The sequence below is a fragment of the Balaenoptera borealis genome (genome assembly GCF_965194805.1).
Source record: "Balaenoptera borealis genome assembly, chromosome: X".
Taxonomy (NCBI): domain Eukaryota; kingdom Metazoa; phylum Chordata; class Mammalia; order Artiodactyla; family Balaenopteridae; genus Balaenoptera; species Balaenoptera borealis.
This window is the reverse complement of record NC_138881.1, coordinates 41706571-41725767: the sequence shown is the minus strand read 5'-3', so window position 1 is coordinate 41725767 and position 19197 is coordinate 41706571. Positions and strand designations below refer to the sequence as shown.

Here is a 19197-nt window from a genome sequence, read left to right as displayed (position 1 = left end):
AATACAAGGTGAGGCACAGGGTAGGTGGTCAATATTACTTATTAATTTAAAGTGAAAAGTCTTTTAATGTATTATTTCTGAACATCGACACACAATTCAATGCAATAGTTGTAAATGAATCTGAAAATATCGACAAAAATACTTTCAGTTTAAACACAAAAATACATTGTTAGTAACAATCATAAGAGGAATTTTTACAAGTGATTATTTTCAGCCTTAGTTTTATCAAAACATAATTAAATTCAAGGTTCCTTTTAAAAATAGACCTATGAAAGCTAACTTCTGATTAGCTGCTCTGTGTGGTGTAGATGGCAGGTTCAGTCCCTTCTCACAAGATCAACCTATCAAGATCTTCTGATTACCTTATGTTACAACAAACCCCTTAAAACAGAGTTTCCCCTGGGCACTGAATTGATTTGCCTAAGGATTGGTCCAAGAATGTGGATTTTTAAACAAGTAGCTCTCCCCTGCCCCCTGGTAAATTATTACGGTCAGGTTGATCTGGAAAATAATGCTTTAAAGCAACCAAAATAATTTTATCATACTTGAACATTGATTGATAGAAGTGGCATATCTAATGAAAATCAAATTTATCTAGCTTTTTAATAATCTGCATAGCTTATCACTATGCTTAAGTATTTCTTACCTAAATGTTGCAAGGTTTTGTTTTAATTCTAATAGCTCATAAGAGCTGATAAAACAGTGATCACCTTTTTGAACTGCTGGTGATTGGGCTTCTATAGTTTCAGTGTTGCATATACCTTTTCCTACCAGGAAGCAGAAGAGTCATCTAGCAGTTGTATTCAAAAACTAAACAATGTGGAATTTATTCAAATAATCATACTACTCACAAAGTAGTCTTTAAACAGCTATACCAACATCAGTTAGTAGAGTTACTTGCAAAACTGGTTATCAAACACCTATTAATTTAAAAAACTTAATTTACAAAGTATTATGTCAACTCTGTATACAAAATTTCATTTGCCATATTATGCAACTAGGAAGCAAATATTTAACTGGATGTATATACATGAAAAAAATGCGCATAGGTTCATTCTAACTGATCCGCTAGTAATGAATCCTTCTAAATTAAAAAAGAAAATAAGCAATGGAATATATTCTCAAATATCATGGAGTACTGAGGAAAGTGTAAATTAGAGATTTGAAAGAACGTTTAATTAGGACTAAAATCATGAACTGTTAGCCACTTCTATTTTCTAATAACAGTATCATATGCAGAGAAACAAAACCTACAAGCTCACTGAACAGGGTTAAATGGTTTTTAAGCTGATTAAAACTACTTAATTTAAAGTGAACTCTTTTTGAACCTCAACTAAATGATGCAGTATTCAACAATTTATTTTAAAAATGACTAACAATTTTAGCATCAGTAAAAAAACCATTGCTAATACACAAATTGAAAAGGGCTTAAAATCAAGTCCTTGGTTCCACATCGCACTTCATTTTCCCATTTGTATATCAGCAAAGTTGTAGAAGCTGTCTACATCTCCAGATGCCGCATCCTTGCTTTCTGATACAAACATCTATGTTAAACATAAAAGAGACAAAAAATACATGCTAGTAATCCCCAAATTCCAAAGCCCATGTTCTTCACAGAACAGTCACAGGCTTGCTATTTAAAAGAAATTCAAGTACATCATTTATAATATTTGCGGATTTTCTGTAGAATTCATGAAATATAGTTTCAAAAGCTATGATGCAATTGAGCTCTTTTAAAAGCACTTATGATATAATTAAGATCTTTGCTTTCATAATACTTCAGTTGTATTTTATTACACTTGGAATTTCAGTTTTTAAAATATGTAACAGTCAATATTATGAAAGCTACGAACAAAGAGATTTATTTAAAGAACTCTTAATTTCTTCTATTTTCTAAATAAGAATCTCAATAGGCCGAGAAGCAAAACTTGAGATTATCTTTTTCAAAACTGCTAAAGATATATTACTAATTTTAAATTAACTATTTTCCAAACATCAACAAAGCAGTACTCAATAGAACCCTTCAAAAACAGCTTTTATAAATGTCAGCCAGAAATTAGAGGAGACCTGGGTTCTATTTAGCTTTATCATAAACGAGCTGTATGATGCTGACAATTTAATAAACCTCTCTGGGCTCAGTTTCCACATGTGTAAAATGAGAAAGTTGGATTAGATAATCTTTAACTCATTCAGATCTAAAAACTCCAAATCATATAACCATTTTCTCTCTGCTTCCTTTTCTATTCAATCTGATTTGCCCTCTCCCTTAGTACTGCTGTGATGATAAAATGAGACAAAAAACAAAGTACTTTAAATTATGCAAATTCAAGGGACCATAAGCCAAATCAGACTACAAAATCAAAAATTTCCTCTCAGATATTTATCAAAAAAACCCAGTTATATATATACTCATTTAGTCCTCTTATATGTTTGGTTTTTAAGCTATATTAAGTTGTTTAAGTTTGAAATTTTCAGATACAGCAACCTCATCAACCATATCTAGAAAATACCTACATGTAGTGATTTCTAGATATAGCTCAAGTTCAAGTTTTGATCAAGTATTACTGAAGCAAATGAAAATGAACACTGGTCAATAGGATTGTCCATCGAAAGTATACAATCTTAGAAATATAACATTTTCAACATATCACTACTTTTAAAAAAGGAAGAACTTGAAGAGACATTTGGTGAGATATTTTACTTTAGAAACATGTATTATTGAAGGTTTTTAATAAGTAGATACTTACTTTGTAAATTTTTAAGCTATTAAAATTTTAGTTTGGCAAGGAAAAACCAAAGCTTAGCTCCCAATTATTTACCATAAATTCTAAAAATCATGATGTGCTGAAAATACTATTTAATTTTAAGGAAAAGGAAAGGAAAGGAAAGGTCTGAATGAAATATAGTCAATAAAATCTTGTACCTTGGTCCCACTGAATATCTCGTTGACAATAAGTTGACATCCTTCTACGGCGCCATCTCCATTGAACTCCAAGGCAATAACAGGACCTATAAGCAAACCCAAGAAGTGTTGTCTTAACATGAATATAAATCTATTCTCAAATTAATCTTTTTATTCTTCCCTGAAGAATCTTCAGCCTCTTCTTTGGGGGTAAGAGAAAAGAAAGAAGGGAATAGACAGATGGGACACGTCACTTCAGCTACCTCCTACTCTAATCATAAAACAAATTAACATAGAGTCTCATCACATGACAAGTAGCTTCAGTGCCATTATAGGACTAGTGTCATACTTTTAAGTGTTGTAAATAGCCTGGCTTTTCTGGTTTTCATACTTCTACGAAAACCATACAAACTACAAAAAATAGTTGATAAAATGACAAATAAGATCAGAAGCTATTCAAATCATTTTGCTAGGCAGCTAGTCTTGCTTCCAACTCTCCTACTTACCAGCCAAGTTCTGGGCCACCAATAATGAAGCTTAGCCAAGTAGGAATTGAGGCCAGGCACCAAAAGTAATGACCATCTGAAAGTATTTTTCTTGAATGTCCCATAATATTATATTCTAGAACCAACGACCAAGTTTTTATTTTTTAATTCTCCGAATAGAATATTTGTGCCTCCTTTCCCATACTTAATTTGATTACTTTTAAACCACCTGTACTTTAAATACTGGTACAAAGATTCGTGATTCAGTTTGGCTTGGATTTAAATGTAGAATTGGAACTACTGGTGTCAAACTGTTGGCAAACATGGCTGTAAGTGAACCAAACAAAACAAGCCTTTCAATTCAATTAAAATTTTTTCCACTATCACTATATTCCTAATAGATTTGCTTTTTATCTCCTTCAGTAATGGAGAAGTCCTGACCTCCAGGAAATTACAAATTTCTTACAAAAGACATAAATCCAGAATCCTGCAGCCTGTGGAACGAAAACAACATTCACAGAAAGATAGACAAGGAGAAAAGGCTGAGAGCTATGTACCAGATGAAGGAACACAATAAAACCCCAGAAAAACAACTAAATGAAGTGGAGATAGGCAACCTTCCAGAAAAAGAATTCAGAATAACGATAATGAAGATGATACAGGACCTCGGAAAAAGAATGGAGGCAAAGATTTAGAAGATGCAAGAAATGATTAACAAAGACCTAGAAGAATTAAAGAACAAACAAACACAGATGAACAATACAATAACTGAAAAGAAAACTACACTAGAAGGAATCAATAGCAGAAAAACTGAGGCAGAAGAATGGATAAGTGACCTGGAAGACAGAATGGTTGAACTCACTGCCGCAGAACAGAATAAAGAAAAAAGAATGAAAACAAATGAAGACACCTTAAAAGACCTCTGGGACAACATGAAACGCAACAACATTCGCATTATAGGGGGTCCCAGAAGGAGAAGAGAGAGAGAAAGGACCCGAGAAAATATTTGAAGAGATTATAGTCGAAAACTTCCCTAACATGGAAAAGGAAAAAGCCACCCAAGTCCAGGAAGCACAGAGAGTCCCAGGCAGGATAAACCCAAGGAGAAATACGCCAAGACACATAGTAATCAAAGTGGCAAAAATTAAAGACAGGGCTTCCCTGGTGGCGCAGTGGTTGAGAATCTGCCTGCCAATGCAGGGGACATGGGTTCGAGCCCTGGTCTGGGAAGATCCCACATGCCGCGGAGCAACTGGGCCCGTGAGCCACAACTACTGAGCCTGAGCGTCTGGAGCCTCTGCTCCGCAACAAGAGAGGCCGCGATAGTGAGAGGCCCGTGCACCGCGATGAGGAGTGGCCCCCACTCGCCGCAGCTGGAGAAAGCCCTCGCACAGAAACGAAGACCCAACACAGCCAAAAATAAAAATAATAAATAAATAATAAATTAAAAAATTAAAAAAAAAAACTAAAGACAAAGAAAAATTATTGAAAGCAGCAAGGGAAAAACGACAAATAACATATAAGAGAACTCCCATAAGGTTAACAGCTGATTTCTCAGCAGAAACTCTACAAGCCAGAAGGGAGTGACATGATATACTTAAAGTGATGAAAGAGAAGAACCTACAACCAAGATTACTCTACCCAGCAAGGATCTCATTCAGATTCGATGGAGAAATCAAAAGCTTTACAGACAAGCAAAAGCTAAGAGAATTCAGCACCACCAAACCCACCCTACAACAAATGCTAAAGGAACTTCTCTAAGTGGGAAACACAAGAGAAGAAAAGGACCTACAAAAACAAACCCAAAACAACTAAGAAAACAGTCATAGGAACATACATATCGATAATTACCTTAAACATGAATGGATTAAATGCTCCAACCAAAAGACACAGGCTTGCTGAATGGATACAAAAACAAGACCCATATATATGCTGTCTACAAGGGACCCACTTCAGCCCTAGGGACACATACAGACTGAAAGTGAGGGGATGGAAAAAGATATTCCATGCAAATGGAAATCAAAAGAAAGCGGAAGTAGCAATACTCATATCAGATAAAATATACTTCAAAACAAAGAATGTTACAAGAGACAAGGAAGGGCACTACATAATGATCAAGGGATTAATCCAAGAAGAAGATATAACAATTATAAATATATATGCACCCAACATGGGAGCACCTCAACACCTAAAGCAACTGCTAACAGCTGTAAAAGAGGAAATCAACAGTAACACAATAATAGTGGGGGACTTTAACACCTCACTTACACCAACGGACAGATCATCCAAAATGAAAATAAATAAGGAAACAGAAGCTTTAAATGAAACAATAGACCAGATAGATTTAATTGATATTTGTAGGACATTCCATCCAAAAACAGCAGATTACACTTTCTTCTCAGGTGCGCATGGAACATTCTCCAGGATAGATCACATCTTGGGTCACAAATCAAGCCTCAGTAAATTTAAGAAAACTGAAATCATATCAAGCATCTTTTCTGACCACAACGCTATGAGATTAGAAATGAATTACAGGGAAAAAAAGTAAAAAACACAAATACATGGAGGCTAAACAATACGTTACTAAATAACCAAGAGATCACTGAAGAAATCAAAGAGGAAATCAAAAAATACCTAGAGATAAATGACAATGAAAACACGACGATCCAAAACCTATGGGATGCAGCAAAAGCAGCTCTAAGAGGGAAGTTTATAGCAATACAAGCCTACCTCAAGAAACAAGAAAAATCTCAAATAAACAATCTAACCTTACACCTAAAGGAACTAGAGAAAGAAGAACAAACAAAACCCAAAGTTAGCAGAAGGAAAGAAATCATAAAGATCAGAGCAGAAATAAATGAAATAGAAACAAAGAAAACAATAGCAAAGATCAATAAAACTAAAAGCTGGTTCTTTGAGAAGATAAACAAAACTGATAAACCATTAGCCAGACTCATGAAGAAAAAGAGGGAGAGGACTCAAATCAATAAAATTCCAAATGAAAAACAGGAAGTTACAACAGACACTGCAGAAATACAAAGCATCCTAAGAGACTACTACAAGCAACTCTATGCCAATAAAATGGACAACCTGGAAGACATGGACACATTCTTAGAAAGGTATAACCTTCCAAGACTGAACCAGGAAGAAATAGAAAATATGACCAGACCAATCACAAGTAATGAAGTTGAAACTGGGATTAAAAATCTTCCAACAAACAAAAGTCCAGGACCAGACGGCTTCACAGGTAAATTCTATCAAACATTTAGAGAAGAGCTAACACCTATCCTTCTCAAACTCTTCCAAAAAATTGAGGAGGAAGGAACACTCCGAAACTCATTCTATGAGGCCACCATCACCCTGATATCAAAACCAGACAAAGATACTACAGAAGAAGAAAATCACAGACCAATATCACTGATGAATATAGATGCAAAAATTCTCAACAAAATACTAGCAAACAGAATCCAACAACACATTAAAAGGATCATACACCATGATCAAGTGGGATTTATCCCAGGGATGCAAGGATTCTTCAATATACGCAATATATGCAAATCAATCAATGTGATACACCATATTAACAAACTGAAGAGTAAAAACCATATGATCATCTCAATAGATACAGAAAAACCTTCTGACAAAATTCAACACCCATTTATGAAAAAAACTCTCCAGAAAGTGGGCATACAGGGAACCTACCTCAACACAATAAAGGCCATATACGACAAACCACAGCAAACATCATTGTCAATGGTGAAAAACTGAAAGCATTTCCTCTAAGATCAGGAACAAGACAAGGTTGCCCACTCTCACCACTATTATTCAACATAGTTTTGGAAGTCCTAGCCACGGCAATCAGAGAAGAAAAAGAAATAAAAGGAATACAAATTGGAAAAGAAGAAATAAAACTTTCACTGTTTGCAGATGACATGATACTATACATAGAGAATCCTAAAGATGCCACCAGAAAAGTACTAGAGCTAATCAATGAATTTGGTAAAGTAGCAGGATACAAAATTAATGCACAGAAATCTCTCACATTCCTATACACTAATGATGAAAAATCTGAGAGAAATTAAGGAAACATTCCCATTTACCACTGCAACAAAAAGAATAAAATATCTAGGAATAAACCTACCTAGGGAGACAAAAGACCTGTATGCAGAAAACTATAAGACACTGATGAAAGAAATTAAATATGATACCAACAGATGGAGAGATATACCATGTTCTTGGATTGGAAGAATCAATATTGTGAAAATGACTATACTACTCAAAGCAATCTACAGATTCAATGCAATCCCTATTAAATTATCAATGGCATTTTTTTCGGAACTAGAACAAAAAATCTTAAAATTTGTATGGAGACACAAAAGACCCCGAATAGCCAAAGCAGTCTTGAGGGAAAAAATGGAGCTGGAGGAATCAGACTCCCTGACTTCAGACTATACTACAAAGCTACAGTAATCAAGACAATATGGTACTGGCACAGAAACAGAAACATAGATCAATGGAACAAGATAGAAAGCCCAGAGACAAACCCACACACCTATGGTCAACTAATCTATGTCAAAGGAGGCAAGGATATACAATGGAGAAAAGACAGTCTCTTCAGTAAGTGGTGCTGGGAAAACTGGACAGCTACATGTAGAAGAATGAAATTAGAACACTCCCTAACACCATACACAAAAATAAACTCAAAATGGATTAGAGACCTAAATGTAAGACCAGACACTATAAAACTCTTAGAGGAAAACATAGGAAGAACACTCTTTGACATAAATCACAGCAAGATCTTTTTTGACCCACCTCCTAGAGTAATGGAAATAAAAACAAAAATAAACAAATGGGACCTAATGAAACTTCAAAGCTTTTGCACAGCAAAGGAAACCATAAACAAGACGAAAAGACAACCCTCAGAATGGGAGAAAATATTTGCAAACGAATCAACGGACAAAGGATTAATCTCCAAAATATATAAACAGCTCATGCAGCTCAATATCAAAAAACAAACAACCCAATCCAAAAATGGGCAGAAGACCTGTATAGACAGTTCTCCAAAGAAGACATACAGATGGCCAAGAAGCACATGAAAAGCTGCTCAACATCACTAATTATTAGAGAAATGCAAATCAAAACTACAATGAGGTACCACCTCACACCAGGTAGAATGGGCATCATCAGAAAATCTACAAACAACAAATGCTGGAGAGGGTGTGGAGAAAAGGGAACCCTCTTGCACTGTTGGTGGGAATGTAAATGGATACAGCCACTATGTAGAACAGTATGGAGGTTCCTTAAAAAACTAAAAATAGAATTACCATATGATCCAGCAATCCTACTACTGGGCATATACCCAGAGAAAACCATAACTCAAAAAGACACATGCACCCCAATGTTCATTGCAGCACTACTTACAATAGCCAGGTCATGGAAGCAACCTAAATGCCTATCGACAGATGAATGGATAAAGAAGACGTGGTACATATATACAATGGAATATTACTCAGCCATAAAAAGGAACGAAATTGAGTCATTTGTTGAGACATGGATGGATCTATAGACTGTCATACAGAGTGAAGTAAGTCAGAAAGAGAAAAACAAATATCGTATATTAACGCATATATATGGAACATAGAAAAATGGTACAGATGAACCAGTTTGCAGGGCAAAAATTGAGACACAGATGTGGAGAAGAAACATATGGACACCAAGGGGGGAAAGCGGCGGGGGGGGGGGGTGCTGGTGTGATGAATTGGGCGATTGGTATTGACATGTATACACTGATCTGTATAAAACTGATGACTGAGGGGCTTCCCTGGTGGCGTAGTGGTTGAGAATCTGCCTGCCAATGCAGGGGACACGGGTTCGAGCCCTGGTCTGGGAAGATCCCACATGCCGCGGAGCAACTGGGCCCGTGAGCCACAACTACTGAGCCTGCGCGTCTGGAGCCTGTGCTCCGCAACAAGAGAGGCCGCGATAGTGAGAGGCCCGCGCACCGCAATGAAGAGTGGCCCCCGCTTGCCACAACTAGAGAAAGCCCTCACACAGAAGCGAAGACCCAACACATCCATAAATAGATAAAAAAATAAATTTAAAGTGTGATAATTGTATTGTGGTACGTTTTAAAAAAAAAAAAAAAAAAACTGATGACTGATAAGAACCTGCTGTATAAAAAAATAAATAAAATAAAATTCAAAAATTGAAAAAAAAGATATAAATCTATTAAACAATACGGAGCAAGAGAGAAAAATGAAGTATTAAGGAATGAAATACTAAGGTGAATGTAGTCATGTGCCACAGAACAAGGCACAAGAAGGAGAGAAAAGGCTTGTGATTTAATACAGACAACAAATATAGAAAAGGCAGGATATATCACAGTCAACTGTACAATTAGATACAGAGAACGAGTTTAAGTATGAGTTTTGCAGTATCACAGTATATAGATCAAGATGGGTACTGAGTAAAGAAAAGAAGGTAACTGGGGAATATTTTCTCAGAAAAATGGATGATTCTATGTCTGGGGCAAGAAATGGGTAAGATCAACCTCAAATATCATGTTGAGCCAAAAAGCAATGAGGCTATCAAAGGCCAATAGGGTTTTATCAAAAGGATACAGGAGCCAGCTTGAAGAGGCTCCTAATGACCAAAGATGAGACATAGTGAGATCAGAAGGAATAATGCCTGCAATTTATCAAAACATACTGAATATATAAAGTCATGAGCTCATAATGATATTCAGAAAAGACACAAACAAACAAAATTCACTGGACACCACTATAGGTTGCTCGGGCACCGACTTTTTACTCTGAAAATCGATGCTTAATTATTTCTCCTTTATTTACTCTGCTTTTCTGATATGAAGCATATTTCAAGTTAGCCAAACAGCTCAGCATACGAGGAGAAGTTCTGTTAACATCCATTAATAAATGCAGAGGTAATGACACAATTAGAAAATGATCATTTTGAAACTCCTAATAAAATAACTGGATCAGGCAACAATCATCAATGGCTTTAGCATCCCATAGGGAAGACTCACAGGAAACTCTACAATAAAAAGACTGTCACCACCTGAGCCTAACAATATTGGCAACACTAGAAGTACAACAATCAAATATTATGTGCCTTCTCATTATAGGAAATAGTACCACCTGTGAAATATTCCCCCCAAAAAACTAAACCTGAGTGTAAACAAGGCTTTGATTTAACTTCTAATCTACAAGAACTATAGAGGAACAAATTAAACAAACCCATGCGTACTACAGGACAACTGACCACATTTCTTTTACAAGACGAAGGCACGAAACAAACAGGGGAGGGGGAACACCTGTTTCTGGTTAAGAGCGATATAAGATACAAAACAACCACATACAGTGAGTGAGTGCGCCAGTTTTAGATCTGGATCAAATTAACTGTAAAAATACATAAAGAATGTTTTTAGACAATTAGGGAAATTTGAACATGGACTAATTAGTTGATGATATTAAGACATTGTTAATCATGTTAGACGTGATAATACACCCCACTTAAGAAAACATTTGTGTAGCTGTCAAATTGTTATGGTATAAATCTTATGGTATATAAAATATATCTTAATAAAACTGTTATTAGAAAACATTCATTTTTAATTTCACTTTGTTTAAGATACATACTGAAATATTTAGGGATGAAATGACAAGACATCAAAATTTGATTAAAATATTTCAGCAAAAAGGAGAATATATAGATTATTTTTTAAAGTATGGCAAAAGGTTGATAAAACTGGGGGATGGGTACACATGGGGTCATTGGAAGCTACTTCTGAGTAGAAACAGTACATTTGGAAATTTGCAAAAAAGAGTTTAAAAAGCATTTCAAACCGAAAAAATATTGAACTAAAAAGAAAAATTTGATAATGTAGGGTTTCCAGTTTTGCAGAGAGTAGAAAGTTTGAATTAAGGTAGAATGGAATATGCTTTTATTCAGGATCACTAAAAGAAATACAGTAGATATATCTTTTAAAGTCAGACATTTATTACTGAAAGTTCCTGTATTCTACAAAGACAATATAATCTAGAATTCAGAAATACAATTTTGGTAGAATTACCCAAGTATGTAACTTGGTTGCTATCCTTTGAATAGGATATGAAGAACTTCCAATAAGTGACTTAATTTGCCAACAAAGAAACATCAACAGAAAAGGTGGACAAGTGCAGCAGTTTTGATTAACATGTGTGGACCCTAAATTTTAAAAAAACTACACCACCAACAATGTGCTTTTTAAGCAGTTCTATTTGTCTCTCTATCTAATAATGAGGACTACAATTACTTCAAAGTGATTACTTCAAGTGACTATTTCAAACTGAATTATGAGGTCAACAAGATCACTGGTCATGTTTTTACTGTTTTAATGTGACTGTCTTATCAAATAGCTTGCAGTAGCTTTAAATCTAAATATTTGAACTGTCATGAAAAAGTTGTGAGACTTCGAAGTAAACAAAAAAGATTTCTGGATATCCTATCTAATGAACTCTTCTGTGTTATTTAACATGACCTTGGAACAAGTCACTGTCACATCTCAATTAGGTTACAGCAACAGCCTCCCAGCTGGTCTCTCTGTTTCTCCCCTTAGAGTAACCAGAATGATAAAAGCTACATTTTAAAGGGACCATGGCATTCATATGCTCTAAAACCTCCAGTAATATGTCTATATTTTTCTTATTTTTAATTGTTCTAAAAATAACTGACAGTTTAAAGTAATAATGTGAACAATGCATTAGGTGTTTACAGCATATGTAATAGTAAAATACATAACAGTGACACAAGGATGGGCAGGAAGATTTGAGAATATGATGTTCTTAGGTCCTTATATACTACAGGTGATGTGGTATAATATTATTATAAGGTGGACTCAAATTATTTAAATATGTATACTGCAAAATCAAAGGTGACCATTAAATAAGATTTAGGAAAAGAGGTATAAATAATAAGTCACTAGGGGAGGTAAAATGGAATCATTAAAAAATACCCAATTAAACAGAAAAAGAGGAAACAAAAAACAAAGAACAAATGGAACAGAAAGCAGCTAGCAAGATGGTAGATATTGATCCAACGATATCAATCCCTTTCAATATGAATGGTGCAAACACACCAGTTAAAGACAGACTTCCCTGGTGGTGCAGTGGTTAAGAATCCGCCTACCAATGCAGGGGATATGGGTTCGAGCCCTGGTCCGGGAAGATCCCACGTGCCGTGGAGCAACTAAGCCCGTGCGCCACAACTACTGAGCCTGCGCTCTAGAGCCCACAAGCCACAACTACTGAGCCTGCGAGCCACAACTACTGAAGCCCGCGTGCCTAGAGCCCATGCTCGGCAACAAGAGAAGCCACTGCAATGAGAAGCCCGTGCACCGCAACGAAGAGTAGCCCCTGCTCACTGCAACTAGAGAAAGCTCGGGGGCAGCAACGAAGACCCAAGGCAGCCAAAAAAAAAAAAAAAAAGACAGAGACTGTCAAATTGGATTGAAAAGCAAGAACCAACTATATGCTGTCTACAAAAAATTCACTTTAGATACACAGACTTTGATAAGTTAAAAGAAAAGGGATAAAGCTTTATGATGAAACACGAACAACCAAACAAAAGCTGGAGTAGCTGTATTTCAGACAAAGCAGATTTCAGAACAAGGAAGATTATCAGAGACAAAGAGGGACATTACATAATAATAAAGGATTCTTCAAGAAGACATAATCTTAGATGTGTATGCACCTAACGACAGAGTTTCAAAATTCACAAGGCAAAATCTGATAGAGTCTGAAAAAAGAAATAGACGAATCTACAATTACAGTTGAGGACTTTGACACTCCTCTCTTTAATTCATAGAGCAAGTAGGCAGAAAATCAGTAAGGATATAGATGACCTGAATAGCGCTATCAACCAAACCGACCTAGTGGACATTTATAGAACATTTCAGCAAACAAAAGCAGATTATATATTCTTCTCACCTGCACATAGATTATTCACCAAGATAGACTATATTCTGTTCCAGAAAACAAGCCTTAACTTATTAAAGAAAATAGAAATAATACAATGTGTGTTTTCAGACCATAACAGCATTAATCTAGAAATCAGTAATAGAAACACATCTGGACAATCTCCCAAATGTTTGGAAATTAAACATTATACTTCTAAATTATCCATGGATCAAGTGAAAAGTCTCAAGGGAAACTACTACATCAGGGGTCAGCACACTTTTTCTGTAAAGGGCCAGATGGGAAATATTTTAGGCTTAGTGAGCCATACAATGTCTGTCACAACTAATCATCTCTGCTGTTACAGTGCAATAGCAGCAAAACGTAATAAATAAAAGAATGAGTGTGGCTATGCTCTGATAAAACTTCATTTAAAAAATGTACAGTAGGCCATACTTTGCCAAACCCTGAATTAAATGAAAATACATCATATCAAAATTGGCAGAATGCAGCTAAAGCAGCACTTAAAGGAAAATTTCTAACACAAAATACATACACAGTCAATCCTCATTATTTGTGGGTTCCTTATTTGCTAATTGCTTACTTGGTAAAATTTATTTTACCAAATAGGTAAAATATTTTACTCAAAATCAATACTTGTCTTTTCATGGTCATTCATGGACACACACAAAGTGGCAAAAAATATGAGCTGCCTGACATGCATGTTTCCAGGTAAATTTGAACAAACTGATGCTCTGCCTTCTTGTTTCAGCATTCATTCTGTAAACAAGTGGCCTTTTCACAGTCCATCTAGTGCCACATTTTTATACTTTTTGTTGGTAATATCAGTGTTTAAAATGGCCTTCAAATGTAGTGCTCAAGTACAGTCTAATGCTCCTAAGCTTAGGAAACCTGTGATGTGCCTTACAAAGAAAATGTCTGTTAGATAAGCTTCATTCAGGCACAAGTTACAGTGCTGCTGGCTGTGAGTTCAATGTTAATGAATCAAAAACATATACTAAATGAGGTGTCTTTAAGCAGAAACACACATACAACAAGGTTATACTGATTGGTTGAAAGAAATGTTGTGACCAGAGACTTGTAGGAACCTAGCCCTGCATTTCTCCTAGGAGTAGCAATTCAGTACTCACTGATTCAGTGTTCACAGCAACTTTATAGAACAGACCTACTGTGAGTAACGAGAATCACTCTATTAGAAAAGAAGAAATCAGTAACCCAAACTTAAACCTTAAGAAACTAGAGAAAGAAGAGCAAATTAAACCTAAAGCAAATGAAAGGAAGGAAATAAATATTAGAGCAGAAACCAATGAAACTGAAAAGAGAAAAACAATAGAGAAAATCAATAAAACAAAAAGCTGCTTCTTTGAAATTATCAATAAAGTGATAAACCTCTATCGAGGCCAATGGGAGAGGGAGAGGCCTCAAGTCACCAACAGGAGTATAAGAAGGACATCACTACTGATCCTACATACATTAATAATAATGAAATACTATAAACTCTACACCTATAAATTTGATAACTCAGATGAAATGAAACAATTCCCCAAAAGACAAAAACTATCAAAATTCACCCAAGAAGACAAATATATCTTGAAGAGCTCTCTATGTAATAAATAAATAAAATGTATGGCTAAAAATCTTCCCCCCAAGTCTTCAGGCCCAGATGGGTTTCACTGGCAAATTCTACCAGACATTTAAGGAAGAAATGATACTAATTCTCTATAATCTCTCCAAGATCACAGAAGAAGAAGGATACTTCTCAACTCATTTTGAGGCCAGCATTACACTAATATCAAAGCCAGAGAAAGATACTACAAGAAAAGAAAACCACAAACCAATACGCTTCATGGACAAAGATGTAAAAATCTACAATAAAATATTAGCAAATTGAATCCAGCAATATATTAAAGGGATAAAACATCATGATCAACGGGGTGCATCTCAGGAATACAAGGTTGGTTCAACATTCAAAATTAACAAAAGTCACTCACCAGATTAAATGACTCAATAATAAAAAAACATGATCATCTCAATAAATACAGAAAAAGCATTCAACAAAATTCAACATCATGTGTGATAAAAACTCAACAGGGACTTCCCTGGTGGTCCAGTGGTTAAGAATCCACCTTTCAATGCAAGGGATGCGGGTTCAACCCCTGGTCGGGGAACTAAGATCCCACATGCTGCGGGGCAACTAAGCCCGAGTGCCACAACTACTGAGCCTGAGTGCCACAACTAGAGAGCCTGCATGCCGCAACTACTGAGCCTGCATGCTCTGGAGCCCACACGCCACAACTAGAGAGAAGCCCGTGCGCTGCAATGAAGAGCCCGTGCACCGCAATGAAAAGATCCCACGTGCTGCAACTAAGAACTGACACAGCCAAAAAAACCCTCAACAAACCATGAATAGAATGAAACTCACTCAGTCTAATAAAAGATATGTATGAAAAATCTACAACTACCATCATTCTTAATGGTGAGACTGAACACTTTCACCCTGAGATCAGAAACAGGGCAAGGATGTCCTCTTCTCACTATTCTACACAGCATAATAGTGGAAGTCCTAGCCAACATAATAATGCAAGAAAAAGAAATAAAAGGCATGTCAAAGAGACAGAGGAACTAACCTAAAAGAGCTCCCAAAGGCTAAAACTGGAACAATTTGATAGTATTGGACTATAACCCAAAGAATAAAATACGTATCTACGAGTCCCTACTGATAGACATAAATGACTGAATAAATAAATGGGAGAGAAGGGACAAATCTTTCTTACAGAATTCCAAATAATGTATATAGATACTCCCCTCTCTAGGAGGTGGAGCTTAATTCCCTCTCCTTGAGTGTAGACTGGTCTTAGTGACTCAACTTCCAAAGATCATAGAAAGAACTTCCAAAGAGTATAGAAAGGGGAAAAAAGGAACTTTACAGTGTACAAGAAACCTGGCAGATACCACCTGAACCAAGTCACTAAGGTCAACATGACCAGCATTAAGTCATGTTGCTATCATGTGCCCTATGATGTGATGTGATGTGACGTGATGAGAAGGGCACTTCACCTCTTCTCCAAAACCCATAACCCCAGTCTAACCAGAGAAAACACCAGACAAACTCAAACTGAGGGACATTCTACAAAATAACTTACCAATACTGCTCGAATATTTCAAGGTTATGAAAAACAAGGAAAGACTAAGGAACTGTCACAGATTAGAAGAGATTAAGGAGACATAATGACTAAATGCAATGTGGGATCTTGGACTGAATTCTGGAACAGAAAAAGGACATAAGTGAAAAAAACCCAGTGAAATTTGAATAAAGTTTATAGTTTGAGTAAATAGTATTTTACCCATGTAAATTTCTTAGTTTCAACAAATGTATGATGCTTATGTTAACATAAGAGGAAGGTGAGTTTCAAAACTCTCTGTACTACCTTTGCAATTTTTCTGAAAATCTAAAATTATTCCAATATAAAGAGTTTATTTTAAAACAAAAATGTCTAGTAGATTCTCATCTCACTCAAACTAGAAGCCACAGTCTCTACAGTGGCCTACAAGGCCCTATATAATCTGATTCCTCCTTTACTACTTCTCAGATCTCATCTATGTTTGTTGAATAAATGAATGAATGACCCTCTAAAACAAAGGAACCCAAATCTGACTAATCATCAGAACCATCTGGGGAACTTTTTTTTTTTCTTTTTTTTTATAAGGAAATATGCTCTATAGTACTTTTTTGGTCTGCTGTTTTTTATTTCCTTTTTTTTTTTTGATTTTTTTAAAAATTATTTATTTATTTATTTATTTATTTATGGCTGTGTTGGGTCTTCGTCTCTGTGCGAGGGCTCTCTCCAGTTGCGGCAACTGGGGGCCACTCTTCATCGCGGTGCGCAGGCCTCTCACTATCGCGGCCTCTCCTGTTGCGGAGCACAGGCTCCAGACGCGCAGGCTCAGCAATTGTGGCTCACGGGCCCAGTCGCTCCGCGGCATGTGGGATCCTCCCAGACCAGGGCTCGAACCCGTGTCCCCTGCATTGGCAGGCGGACTCCCAACCACTGCGCCACCAGGGAAGCCCTGGGGAACTTTTTAAAATGCAGATTCCAAGGGAATATCTCAGAGATATTTGAATCAGTCTTTCTGGGGTGGGAGGTGGAAATTTAAATCTTTAACAGCACCCCAGACGGTTCTGAGAATCAGTCAGATTTGGAAGATTCTCAAGATGAAAAACACAATGAATTCTCTCATTAGGCTGTCAAATAGCTTCATTAATTGAAAGGAAATAATTATGACTACTTTAACTGAAGAGGAAAACTTACAGACTCTAAAGTATAAACTATTTGAAATAAAAGTGAATTTTCAAAAGAATAAGTCCATCCCCCTGCTAAGAACAGTGGTTTGCAACTGGGAGCAATTTTGTCCCCCATGGGGCATTTCGCAATGTCTGGAAACACTTTTGGTTGCCATAATTGGGGCAGTGTGCTATTGGTACCTAGTCAGTAGAGGCCAGAGATGCTGCTAAACATCCTATAATGTACAGGACAGCCCACCACAGCAAAGAATTATCTAAAATGTCAACAGTGCTGAGGCTGAGAAACTCTCCTCAGAGTGACTGATGGCCACTTTTACATAAGGACCCAATCCATCCAACACCTGCCGGAATATCTCCACAGACAGCCTGCTCATTATTCCACATCAATCAATGCACTATTGGGCAAGTTAAAATTTTTCCCCAACTTTTCTTCTGAAAAATTCCAAACATTATAGAAAAGTAGAAAGAATAACAAACATCCATTTGCTCTTCACTTACACCCATCAAATGTTAACATTTGGCCACGTTTGCTTTGCCACACACTATACACATACACACACATGCACACACAGACATGCACAAACACACACACTTTTTTGTTTTGCTGAGCCATTTGAAAATAGCAGACATCGTAACACTTCAGCATGCATCTCCTATGTAACCACAGTACCACTATCATACTTAAGGATACAACAATAATTCCAAAATATCATCCTCAAACTTCCCCAGTTGTCCCCAAAATGACTTTTACAGCTTTATCGTTCACCCCACCCTAATCCAAAATCCAATTAAGGTTCATTCCTTGCATTTAATTGTTAGGTTTCTTTTAATCCAGAACAGTCCCCCATTGTTTCTGTTTTCCAGGACATTGTCTGAAGAGTCCTAGCCAGTTATCTTGTAAAATGTCTTCTATTTTTAATTTGTTTCAGTTTCCTCATGGTGTCATTTAACATGTCTCCAGATTTCCTTTCTTTCCTATAAACCAGAAATTAAGTCTTGGCTCGATTAGATTCAGGTAAAATATTTTTGGCAAGAATACTTCATAGATGATGATGTGTATTTCTCATTGCATCACATTAGGAGAAATACAATGTCAGGCTGCCCTGCCATCAGTGATGCTAAGTTTGATCACTGGGTTAGTGTGATGATCATCAAATCTCTGCTCTAAAGGTACACTTCCCATTTGAATTAGAATGTATAAGTATCCTACTTTTTATCAACTTTTACCCCAATAGTTTTAGCATCCACTGATAACCTTTGTCTGAATTAATTATTACATCGGGGGTTAGAAAATGGTGATTTCTGAAGTCTATCATTCCTTCTACGTTTATTAGCTCAGAGTATTCTATAAAGAGCAGAAGAGCTTTCCTTATTCCCTCTCCCCCCCACCCCCCTGTTTTTGGTGCTTAATACACATTTATTAACTGAATACATTAAATACTGTTGATTTTTCAAATTAGATAAAAAGCATGGGCTGATGAGTTTTATGGAGATATTTCTCAGATTATAAAAACAAATTTTAAACAGAAGATTTGT

The 19197-nt window shown here is 36.2% G+C and overlaps 1 protein-coding gene across 1 annotated transcript in view; it reads right to left on the bottom strand.

Annotated features, from left to right (window-relative positions):
• Positions 1-793: 793 nt before the first annotated feature.
• RP2 (RP2 activator of ARL3 GTPase) overlaps positions 794-19197 on the bottom strand; it is a 47050-nt gene continuing 28646 nt past the window's right edge. The window contains exons 4-5 of the mRNA XM_082378209.1: positions 2924-3009; positions 794-1544 (exon numbers count right to left, since the gene is read on the bottom strand). Coding sequence (XP_082234335.1) covers positions 1461-1544; positions 2924-3009 — 170 coding nt within the window. The 3' untranslated portion in view covers positions 794-1460. The remainder of the gene's footprint in view (positions 1545-2923; positions 3010-19197) is intronic.